General features: G+C 38.9%; 1 protein-coding gene across 3 annotated transcripts in view; it reads left to right on the top strand.

The window, feature by feature from the left end:
* Nucleotides 1-12,338, top strand: part of LOC148956478 (uncharacterized) — a 69,194-nt gene extending 56,856 nt beyond the window's left edge. For all 3 annotated transcript variants that reach the window (XM_089095464.1, XM_089095446.1, XM_089095455.1), the window contains exon 8: nucleotides 11,907-12,338. In XM_089095464.1, the coding sequence (XP_088951590.1) occupies nucleotides 11,907-12,215 (309 nt within the window). In that variant the 3' untranslated portion in view covers nucleotides 12,216-12,338. The remainder of the gene's footprint in view (nucleotides 1-11,906) is intronic.
* The last annotated feature ends 648 nt before the right edge of the window (nucleotides 12,339-12,986 follow it).

The raw sequence follows: 12,986 nt of genomic DNA, 5'->3' as shown, positions 1-12,986 counted from the left end.
GTAAAAAAGAGTCTTTTTTACTGTACACTGGACGATCTAATGTCATTTCATTATTCAAAATGTCGTTGACTACACGTAGATCCTCGGGCGTGATCTGATTAAGATCCAACAAAATGTAACCGTAGGGCTTGCTAGTCACCTGAGTGTACGCTGACAACAGACTTTTAGGGGCGCGGGGTTTTATCTGCTTATTGAGTGTTTTGAGCGATCTAGAAACACGAACGACTCGACAGATAATATAGACGGTGCAATTCAAAGCAAGGGTTCGCATACATTTGCTCTGATGAAACTGATTGTGTAGAACTAGGGTAACGGAAATGTGTTCATGGTGGGAGCGGACAGTGAACAGTTGTAGCATTTCCTGTCAGAACTGTTCAATGGCTTCAACCAAATCGTCGATAATCAGCCAAGAGTTCGGTTCAATACTATTGAAAACATCAAGTCCCCGTATGAATTGTATTGGTAGGGATGTGGCAATTGCTTTTATTTGATCATAGGACTCCTGCCAAATACTATAGCAATAGTAGATTTTTTTCGGCTTTTCCAAAAACATTTTATCGCAATTTTGAATTATTCTAGTTAAAAGTGTTGTTTTCCCCGACATTGACGGACCACACAGAAACGATTTGAAGGGTGTTTTAAATTGATACATACTGCTGGGGACAACAGTCGGACTGCAACTAACTGTAAATCATATGTGCTCAATGAATAAGTAGTAATTTTCCCCATAGATCTATCTATTCAAGAACAAAAAAAACAATATTTCATGGCAGCATTTATTTCGACACTGCATGAAAACAAATATTTGCAGTCGACATGCTCAATGATAAAAATAATAACATTTGCTCAACAAGAACAGTTGACAAAATTTCATGGTCAACATGAAAACTCTATTTGTTCAACAGGAACTGCAATGATAACACTTTATAAATAAGCACTTATTTTCTTTAAAAAAAACACTTTTAAGTAAAATACTTTATGTACAATAAAAAAAAACACTTTTTGTCCATAATCAACTTAAACACTTTTCTGTAAAACACTTTTTGTCAACTTAAACACTTTTCTATACAATAAAACTTTCTATACAACAAAATACACACACTCAGGGAACAATAGCACAGTTGAACATGATGAATTTAAAGGTGTGTGGGGCCCCCCCCCACCCGGGGACCGCGGGGCCGCCGGCCGGCCGGCCGCGGGCGGGGCCCCCCCCCTGGGCGGCCACGGGAAGGGACCCCCCCCTCCCGGGGGCTGCGGTGGAAAAACAAAAGTTGTCGTCACTGCGAGGGGTTAGTCAAGGGTGGGGTAGTGGTTGGGTTAGATGACCAGGTTGAGTGGTTAGTCAGATTAGGTTAATTTATCCAGACCATGTCGATTGCAATAGTCTATGCATTCAACTCGGTCCGAAATACGATAGTGACTGCGAGGCAGAACAGTCACACCATTCTCGAGCACATAGACCTTGTCGGATATACACGACATTGCATTCTTTTCCACTCTCACAGTATAATTTCTATGCTGTAGACAGCGAATTGCATGCACTTGTGCTCTCGGCACTAGGCTACTTTCTTCACAGTCTCTGTACACACTCATGTTGAAATTGCTCTTTACAAAATGTGTAGGCACCCCTTTACATGCCTTCTTTACGTCCCCACTCTGAGTTTCCACACAATAAACTGTGGGACCTGGGAACACCCCCTTGGATCTCAAATCACTCCCCGTCTCAGATTTTAACATTAATAGTTAGTTGGGGGCTTGAAGTTTCACCAGCTCGGGGTAGAGTGATGGATTCCAGTTGGTGAAATCCATCCGCGAGCTCATGTGCACCCCATATTACAAATCACCCAATAAATCCAATTCAGCCCCACTTACCTTTAACCGCAGATACTCTTTATCACCATAGTAAATTTGATCCTCCCCCTCCCATAGCCAGTGCACCTTGCACACATTGTAAAAGAACGATAACATGAGCTTTTTGGAAATTTCTAGTACTGAACTGCCGCCTCCAATATTCTTGTTCAGTACTACATTTCGCTGTCGCCTGTTTAGAAGAACCATGCCGGCCTCTATGCTCGTGAATGATGTAAAATTGGACTCGGCAATAATTCGTGCACACTCTAGAGGGTCAGTCACGACGTCACAGCCAGATCTGTTACGTACTCTTTCACACATTTTGCCAAACGCTGAATTAAGGATGAGCTTATACATTTCCTTCTCCACTTTTGAATTTGCCCTAGAGCGTTTATCGACAAAGGTGTCGATAAACGTTTTCAAGTAGGGTCGCTGATTGAACTGTAGGACCCTGTGTATTTTGGTGATTTTGAAGCCACTGCTCACCATCCAATGCAATAGCACATGGTGAACAACAATAGTCTCCAGACGGTCCAACTAAGTAATCAGGCTCTTTTTAGAGGTGGTACAATGCATCCCCATATTCTCAACCAATGAACGATTATAGGGGCTCCGCGAGCCTCTGCTCACCAGCCAATTGATACAGGGAAAGACAAAATCTTTGACTGAGTCGTGAAGCGCCAGCGGACTGTGACCATCAACTTCAAAGAACCATCCTTGTGGCCCATTGTCCTCGACGGTGGTAATGTCGGGGAACTCACAAGGATTCTCAAGCCATTGATAGTTCCCACATGGCAAAGAGTAGTGTGACATTGCCGAGGGGTACAACGAGTTCATGTCCAAGAACACTGCATTTGACTTTGCACCGGTGCTTTGTCCGCTCGGATCGGTTGATAAGACGCGGTCCCCATGAAAAACATACCCTCCCCTCATTGAACGCTCTACAAAAAGTGCTGATCTACGTCAGTGATTAGGCATATTTCCTCCCTGCTAATTTTTAAAATTAAATCCATCACTAAATGGGGTGTAGAAAAATAGTAGCCTATATCTAACCCGAACTCTGAATAGATCTGGTCTGTGTTCTTACAGATTATATCCAACAGAGTTAGAACGTCACTGGCCAAGTACAGTCTACAATAATCCCACCCATTTTTACAATCCCCCTTGGACCACACCTTCTTGGCGAACTCATACTCCGCGGCCGTGCATTCACTGTTGGTCAGTGAATTGTAAAAAGCTTTAATTGGAGGTAGTTTCTCCTCACTTAAGCGTGCGCAAGAACAGTAATAATCGTATGCATATATACCTTTGCAGGTCAACATGTCATACATTTCACTGTCTGGAAAGTGCTGTTTAAGCAAGGGAAAGCTATCAAAATTGTCGCTTTTTTGCACTTGAATCAATTGACTCAATGCCTTGGGGAAAAAACTAAAAGAATATAAAAACCTGATTTTATTCCAATACATATTCCCATTATCCAGTGCCTGCCATTTCAGTTAGAGAAGCAATAACTTCTCAGCTGATTTGGGAATTATCTTGTAGGTAAATGAACTATGTACCCATGTACACTATACTCCCCCTCCCTCCCTAGGCAGACGTGCCAGTGCTGGTAAGATTAATTTTAAATCATAATGTGAATTATTAATAAAAAAAGGGATAAAAAACTTCTGTCTAAAATTTAAATTAAACGATTGATGCGCACCTCCCCTAATATTACTACCCCCAGCGGATATTTCCTGCCACAAATGGTCATGATCTCTGAATTTCCCCCTCTTCCCACGTTTCCCTTTAGTCCCCTTATCCTCCTCTGTAAACTCCCCCTTACAAACCCAACATATTTTTTTGATTTTTAATCGCAAGACGATCCTCTGCAGACAACACCATTGGATAATGGGTATTTCTCAAACGAGAAATAGCACCATTAGCCGTGCCAATCAGTTTAGTCAATGCCTTGTCCATGCACTCCCGCTCATCCAATGTTTCAACTATTTCTAACAATCGCATGGTGTTAGAACTATCTCTTTGCGCGTGGGCGTAGGACACTGCAATAGCCAGATGTTCTTTGATTCGGTTTGGAAATTGGGGGTCGTTCACCTCCACCAACTTAGCCTCACAATCCAAAGATATTTTTTGCACTGGAGGAGGGTGTTTTGGAAATTTTTAAAACGTAGAATGGCCCTATCCCCTGAAACCATTTCCACTGTCTGGTAGCCGCGGCGGCTACAATGCTTCATGTGGTTTTGTAACTTTAGTTCAATCCAAAATTTAGAGAAATATGTTGGACAGTAGAAACGGGTCCCCCTAGTCTTACCCTTCCCCAGAACTCTCCTAATGTCAGTGATATGATTCAAATGACCGATTGTGTTCGGTTGACTAGGTGGTGTGTATAGCAACCATACCCAGTGTTTAACCAAATCAACTGAGGGACCCCTTATGGGGAAGACCACCCCCTTCTTTTGAGAACGAACCCGAGCGTCAAATTCTTTTTCGCATTGTACCACAGTAATACCAATATTTAAGTAGGCATTAGCCCTTTAAAACATATCAATGGATCTTAGCGTTACTGGGTATTTTCCTTCTAAGCAAGAAAAATCTACAACTGGAAAACTGGACCCATCCTTCCCATGTACAGCCCAAATGTCTAAATTCGTCTTGGTAGCGTCATCTGCTAGAGGCTGAAAGGCTGATATGATGAAAGCATATCTGAAACACTTTTGACCTGTTTCAAAACAGATCTTCTGGACACCACGACAACCTACTAGATCTGGATTATAATTTAAAACTGTATCCCTTTCATGCCCACCTGCCCCCCCTCTTAAAATGAAATCTTTCTTAATTTTAAAAATATTTACGCTTAAATTTTCAATATATAAAACGACTGAGCCACTTCAATTTTCATTATAGTTCTCAAGATGCGTTATAATTTGATCTACCCACTCCGTGAAAGCACCCTCAAAATTTTCTAAATTTGAATAAACCAAACGCATCTCGGAATGTATAAAATGATAGTAAACCTCACTTTTTCCCTCATTCAAATAAAACACCTTTAAAACAATGGAAACCTTAATTGAATCCCTACCTCCCCACAATTGAATTTGATTCTCCAGAAGTGTACGAATTTTTTCTACATAGGCATGCACTATTTCTACAGGGTCATAAACTAAATTCCCCCTCATTAGTTTATTAAAAGGATCCCCAAACAGTGCAGTGAAAACAACTATATTATTTAAAATTTTGTTGGACAGCTGAAAGTCTGGGAGAGTTTGACTACTCTCTTCCTCTTGTATATTACCCCTCCCCCACTGTTGTACATCAACTGGCTCTGGACCGCCCCGTCCTTCTAATGTAGTTGGGAAATTTTGATTTAATCTTAGGGGGATTGATTTCCCCTCAAACCACTGACAAAATCATCCAAAAGCAGCATAGTATTTGCACTTAGCAAAGCTAAGTCTGAATCTGGATTATCTACATTACCCAGCTCAACAGTGCTATTATCTACATTTAAAAAATCACCTAAAAAGTCGTCAATATTATCTGGAATTTGATCTAAATCATCCCATAGTGAATTGTTGGGGGGGCCCCACGTGGGCCTCCTCATCTTCGCCCCCTGACGAGCGGGGGGGAGATGGCGAGTATGGAACCAGGAAAACCTGTAAGTGAAAAAATAACTTATTTTCAATGTGTTCAAATCACTCCCTACTGTTTTTAAAATTTGGGTTATTATTGCTTAATAACATTTGGTTAATTCAACTGAAGATAATCTAAGATATTACAAAGAAGGCAACAATTTGTTCGTTTATTTTCAAAGTGTTCAAATTTTTTTTTTCGGCGCTCCCCCCAGCGCCCCCCCCCCTACCCTTACCCCCCATTACGGCCTGGCCCTTCCGTGGCGCGGGTTGGTGTCCCAGCGGAACCCTTGGACGCTCATCAGGCCCAGGGCGCATCCCCCCCGGCGCTGGACTAACCTTGCCCCACCGGCTTTCCCGGACCACTTGGCGCATTTCGGGCGCCACGACTCCCCGCTGGGTGACTAATGCCCCAAACCAACCGCTTGTTTTGTGGCCTAATTCGGTTCGCCAACACCCCGGAGCGGGTGTCTATGACCCCAAATGAACCTAGATTATTTTTAATCGCGTGTCTGTTCTGTTTCCAAGCGTATTCTCTGGGAAACAGTACAATTAAATTCGAGAACCGTTAATTCTTATTCAACAATGTTTCCACATCACTAAAATATTGGCAAGGCTTTGTAAGATTGAAAGTTATTTTAAAATATCCTTGCGCAAATTACGGGGTTCATATGTTACAAATAGATAAATGTGAATAATCTCACTCAGTTCATTCTCTTGAAACTTTGTGATAATCAATTGTGAAAAATAGGGGATTTTGAGTTTCAAATGGTGAGCATTAACAGAAATTACCTATGAAAAATATTCGCTTATGTGATAACGGCGAAGAAATAGCAACAGAGAAAATAGCAAAGATTAGAAAAAATAGCATTTTGAGTTTCAAAGGCAGTGATTATTAATAGAAATTACATAAAAATATTCGCTTATGAGATATCGAAGCGATAGCAAAGATTAGAAAAGAGCGGTTTCTATGCAAAAAATTACATTTAGATAGCGCCGAGGGAGGGGGGGAGCAGATAAAAGAGTGGTTTCATTGTAAAAAATTACATTTAGATATTTCCGAGGGAGATAAATTTAAACCAATGGTTGGGGGGGGGTTAATATCTCACAGAGATATGTTTATATTGGGATTGAAAGGGACTGAAAAATGAAGACAGAGAAAGGCAGGGAGAAAATGCATACATTTGCATATCCTAGCTGCACTTGGACACCCGAAGGACCAAGTAGTGCATGCTGGAGGGCCACTTCCTGACCTTGCATAAGTGGGGCAGCTCTTGAAGGCCCAGGCAACGTATGATGGAAGGTGGACGGACCGGCTGCGTTACATTCTTGTACAGATGATTGCACTTGTTTTGGAGGCTTCGGCCAGCTACCATATTGCCGGACAGTAGCCTTCGCATGGCCCGCATTATTAACCCTCGCTTTCTTGGAAGAAGGGGGCACGCATTCTTCACAATTTGCCTTAAAAAGAAGAGAAAAAGTTAGTATCTAAACAATTTGCCCCCTTTTTTACAGAAAGAAAGTTATTAACTATAATTTTGTCTAGAAAAGGCATTTATCACTAAGAAAGCACAACGTAAAAAATTTCGTGAAATATACTAATTGCATCCTTTTTTTGAATCTGAGAAATGCGACTCACAGAGCCGTTCAAAAGCCGGCCTAGGTTGTGTATTTATCACATCCCCAGAAAAAAAAACAGCCCACGGTAAAGAACCCCCCAGGACAATAACCCCTGAGAAAAGACATGGGAAAATACCCCCTCCCCCCACCGAACGATATCGCGTCCTTTTTAATCTGAGAATTATGACTCACAGAGCCGTTCAAAAAGCCGGCCTAGTTTGTTTATTTATCACACCCCCAGAAAAAAAAAACAGTCCACGGAAAATAACCCCCACGGACAATATCCCTTAGAAAAGACATGGGAAAATATCCCCTCCCCCCCATCGAAAGATATCGCGTCCTTTTGAATCTGAGAATTACGACTCACTGAGCCGTTCAAAAGCCGGCCTAGTTTGTATATTTATCACACCCCCAGAAAAAAAACACCCCGAGGGAAATAACCCCCACGGAAAATATCCCTGAGAAAAGACATGGAAAAATATCCCCTCCTCCCATCGGATGATATGGTAAAACTGCTATTCAATTTACGCATAATAAAGCAATGTTTCTTTTTCTTAAACTCACCCCCCTTACGTTTCACGCGAAGAAACAGGTTGTTTTCTCCTTACAATGATGGCGATAGAATTGAGGCATGGCCCCCTCCCCCTTTCGCCAATGTCCTAAATATATTGTTAGATCTTAATTTGAAAATAACGAGATTTCATCGGTTCTCCAAAAAGAGATTGTATATGCCTGCGCTTAATAAATTGCAATTGTCTGCATGAGACCGTTTTAATTTGACAGGAGAAAAACATCCCATTTTGATCTGAGAAACCTTTTACAGGAAGTGCTTTAAAAGGGTGACTGCTAATTTTAACCACGCACTGGAGTCTTGTGTCAAATCAGAGCGAGCTAATAACAATAGAGCGATGGATGTCTCAGTTAGAGAAAAGATTACAATTGAGAAAAGTCAAACTTTAACGAAAAGAGAATTATTTCTTTTTGCGAGAATTGGGGGCTGTAAAATAATGGTGGGGGGGGGGGGGTTAGGGTTCGAGGGTAAAAGAATATATTTTATGTTTTCCATTGATTATAATGATGTTTGTATGGGTTGGGGGGGGGGGGTTTACTCGAATATAGTAGAGGGTGACCACGGAAAACAATTTTATTTTGAAAATAAAAATAATGAAAACAGAACTTACATTGCTAATTGCGACTGCCAAGACTTCTAAAGAGTTAAATTTATCCATTGTTGTTTACACAGCGTCAAAATACTTTCTGATAATTGAAACACATTGCATGTCCGTTATATACGAAATCTCAAGGGTGAATTGTTATGTAACGGGGAAACTATATGTAAGCAGGTCTCTGATTGGCTGAGAAGGGGGATGTAACCGACTCGCTGATTGGCTGAGAAGGAAACACGTGATCTAACTGTTTCCGGGAAAGTCATAACATTTGGCAAATTCCTGTTTTTTCATTCTCACTGAGAAAACCATAAAACAGACATGAATTGCTGTTGACATCCATAAATGTGACAATGTTCCTGTTTTTCAAATTCTCACTGACAAAAACCATTAAACATCCATGAAAAACATCAAATAAATCGACCCACACACATAACCATCCATGAAAACATACATAAATGTGACAAAATTCCTGTTTTTCAAATTCTCACTGACAAAAACCATAAACCACGTGGTTCTCGTGTCAATATATGGTGTTAAAAAAAGTTGTAGGTGGCAGCAGGGGTGACTCGTGGGGGCTCCTGACCCCTCTCTACTCATTCTCTCCCAAACACTCGTCCAAAAGATTCGTTCTCGCAACTCAGACAGCTCTTCACACTCGGATACAAAATGGAATAAATTCTCATTTACACATCCACACATAGGGCAAAAATAGGGGCCAGCCGCCAGTCTAAAATTTTCCAAAAATTTCCTCTCACCTAAATCCAAACTACCCCCTCTTACAAACAACAAGTTCTTCATGTCCTCTTTATTCAACCCAAAATTAAAACAAACCTCCTCCCCCCAACACTCTTTAGCTTGGGAATAAAACCTCAAAGACATAGATTGGTCCTTATGAGCTTGCCACTCTTGGATTTCTTGGTCATTTAGGATTCGCTGGACTTCCTTCCATATTGACACGCTTTCATCCATTGGGCCCTTTCCTTCATTCCACATCTCCGAAAGGCCCCAAAGGTCTAATACTTTCTTGGCCTGATTTGGCCACGAATCACGTCTACCGTTCTTCATGCTCTCACAAATAAGCTGACTTAAGAAACCGAACCCTAGGTAGCCTAATTATTTTCTCCCAAAATTTCACCTTTCTAACCAATCTTACACTCTTTAAAGTGAAAAGCCCCAAATCTCCTTTCAGTACCACTGAACTAAAATTCTCTGAATCCTTCAAGCATAAATTCTCTTAAAATATCTTAGCTGAACTACTTCTAACTTAGCTGCTTTAGTAAAACCCCAAACCTCAGAACCCCAATGTAGACTAGAAGTTACTTTTGTCGGGAACACTCTTTTCTGGATCCTTATGTCAACTAGCTGTCACCATCAGAGAAGGTTGAGGAGAGTTGAACTTAATCAAAACACGTTATGTGTATACGGGCTGTCAAAAGGGCGTAACTCTGGAATGTCTGAGTATATTAATTTGGAAATTTCAGGAAATTTTAAGGGATATGATCAATTGACCAGAAAGGTGATATTTGCGCTCGACTACTGCTAAAACAACTAGCTCCACTACTACTACTCAACCATAGTATTACATTTAAAATATTGAGGGTAAATCTGAACTAAATCAAAAGACACAATGTCAAAAGACCGTATCTCAAGAATAGATTTGAGTATTAAATTAGAACTTTCAGAAAATGCTTAATGGGGAAGATTAGTTGACCAAAAGCCAATATGTGTATGCTACTACTAATGCTACTACCTCTGTTGTAACTACTTGCAAGGCTAAAAGCATTAAGATGTAAATCACAAACGTATATAAATACAGAGGTTATCAAAAGGATATATCAGCAATGTCATAGCAACGACTAGTTGTGTTAAGTTGAAACTTCCAGAAGTTGATAAGAATAATGTTCTTATTACCAAAAGGCCATACATATACGATTAATACTACCACTACAGTTAATGTAACTAATGACGCTAAGGGTATTTAGGTGAAACTTTTAGGTAACGTATAGGGGGGAGTTTCAATTAAGCAAAAAACTATATGCTTGCAGGATTTCTAAAGGGTATATAAGCAATATCGTAGGCATTGCCGCTCTGTAATAGCTAGAAGTATCATTGAAAATTTTTAAGGAGCTAATTCGATTCAAGATTAAAAGTTCTAGTGCCCTTTTTAATAGTAAACAGATACTGAAGCGTAAGCAGCCATCCTCCCAAGCCCATTCATTTTCCAAACACATCCAGTCAAAATTTTGAGACAGCGATTTTTTTCAGCATAGTAGAACAGTCCAGCAGCTTTGTCTCTAGGGATATTGGATACGTCATACCCCCATAATTATGAAACTGGCCCATAATGCTTTAAAACTTAATTAAAAGTCACTGTGTTTGCGGTTGCCAATAAGAAACTTCAGCAATATATCAAAAACGACTGGGGGGTTTTAATTTGAAACTTTCGGGGCTACTACTATTACTACTTCCGCTCTTACAATTTAAATACATCAAAAGAGTGTAAGTGCATCCAGGTTGTACAAGAACATAGATAGAATTTTTTGGGAATGATATTAAGTTTTATTTTTCAGGTCAACTTGAGGAGGTATAAACTTAAATTAAACAATACTATTTGTGTCAGGATTGAAAATTGTTGAAAAAGTCTGTCAAACATACAAAGAGCAAGCCAAACTACCAAACGATGGATTCTTATAGGAAAAAACTGAAAAGATATAAAATGTTATGTTTTTCCTTGAAAAAGATTGTGTCAATAACAAACGAACAGAACATAATTTAGAAAACTTTCCAAACAACAATTTTTTCAAAGAAAAATAAAGAGCTCCATTAAGCCAAAAATGAGAAGAAATACAGTCAAATAACCTTCAAAGCATAAACTACCACAAATCACCATCAATAAATAAATGAAACTCAAAACGAGTAAAATTAACATGAGTAGGGCTGACAACCCCCATACCAGAACATAATTTGCACTTTTCAGAAAACAAAATACCTCTAAATTGTTTTCACTTTAATAAATAAAAAGATATTAAACTTTAAGGAATAAATATCGTTGTATGTATATTAAACTGATAATCCTTGGTCATTTGTTGTTTTTTTTTCAGTAAAGTGCAAATTATGTTCTGATCGTAAGAAGGCATGGGGGTTTTGAGCCCTACTCATGTTAATTTTTGCTCGTTTTGAGTTTGACTCGGTTATCTATTGTAATTTCTGTTCGTTTTGAGTTTAATTTATTTATCTATTTATTTATTCGCTATCTATTGATGGTGATTTGTGGTAGTTTTATGCTTGGAAGATTATTTGAATCTATTTTCGACCATTTTTGGCTTAATGAAGCTCTTTACTTTTCTTTGAAAAACGTGTTTTGTGGATTTTTTTTAAATTAATTACAAATCAAAAGCCTTAAAAGCCAAAAAAAATCATAGAAATTATAAATAAATTAAAGAGGTTGTGCAAACACAAAGAGAGGGTAAACGAGAGAAGTAGTATCGATAAAAACTAAGAGGGAAACAACTGGGATGGTTAGTTCTTTTTTTCTTAGGGGAAAGGTTCTTCCCTTTATTCCTCCCTGCTCCCTTATCTAAGTATGGTGCTCGTAAATATAAGTTGGTAATTCATGTACTAATTTAATCCATGTTTTCAGTTCCATGACCTGTTGCAGGAAAGGAAGCTGGTCCTCAGAAGTATTAAGTTTAATCAGGCAAGGGACGTGGTTTCAACATTGCTAGACATGGGTTTTACGAAATCACAAATTATAACTGCAATCGAAGTGATTACCTATCCAAGAAGTGTGATTCTACCAGCCTTAATTAAGTTTATGAACAAGCCTGAACTTCAACCTTTTGACAAATTTAAACAAAGAGAAACAGTGTTGCACTTCTTCGTTTATTTTCTTGAAAAGGATTTAAATTTTTTTGGGTTTAAGATGTTTCATAGCAAAAGTGACCACTGATTGTTAAAAAATTACTTGAAAATAAAAGTTGAACTTATTTCAGCGGATGTCCGTAGGAAGGAAGTAATCCTTTAATTATTTTTTGTTGATTTTATTTTTGTTAAACAAAATAAATTCTATATTTAGGAATGTGCTAGTTCGACTAATTCTAAAGCCGAGTCCCTTCAGTCGACCTCAAAGCTTTTACCATTCTTTTTAGGTGTCTACTGTCGAAATGTATACACGTATGATCTTGGTGTACGTTCTGAATTCAATTTTAAAAAATACCTCTTACGATATCTGTATTTTGACTATTTTTCATGTTTTGACCGTTTTTGAAAAATAAATGTCACATAGTGGAATGTGACAGTTTTGCTAGCATTTAAACCGAATTCTTCCAATCGATTAATACCCCTTAGAGAGCTTTGATCAATTCATTTAGTTGCAATTATTGGATTGCATACACAAATTACCTTGGTGTATGCTCTGAGTGTAATTATTTTTTTTTAGGATGTTATAACCATCTAAGGAATATTTATCTCTACAACAGTTGGTTTACTTTTATGTAAATTTAAACAACATACTTTAAGCTAAAAATTTACCCCAAAATATTATTTTCTGTGGAGTAAATGGATGGATTCATGGATATATATGGGGTAGCAATTTGGTTTATTATTATTATTATTATTTTTTTATGAGATATTCTGATAAGCCCATTCGTGTTGATAGGGTTGGGTGGGACCCCTCGTGGTAGAAATAGTCGGGATATGAATAGCATTGGTAGTAATGGTT

This window comes from Artemia sp. Qi Xiang Cuo, chromosome 1, assembly GCF_049724085.1.
Source record: "Artemia sp. Qi Xiang Cuo chromosome 1, ASM4972408v1, whole genome shotgun sequence".
Lineage (NCBI taxonomy): Eukaryota > Metazoa > Arthropoda > Branchiopoda > Anostraca > Artemiidae > Artemia > Artemia sp. Qi Xiang Cuo.
The sequence above is the reverse complement of the archived record's forward strand: the minus strand, read 5'-3'. Positions and strand labels throughout refer to the sequence as shown.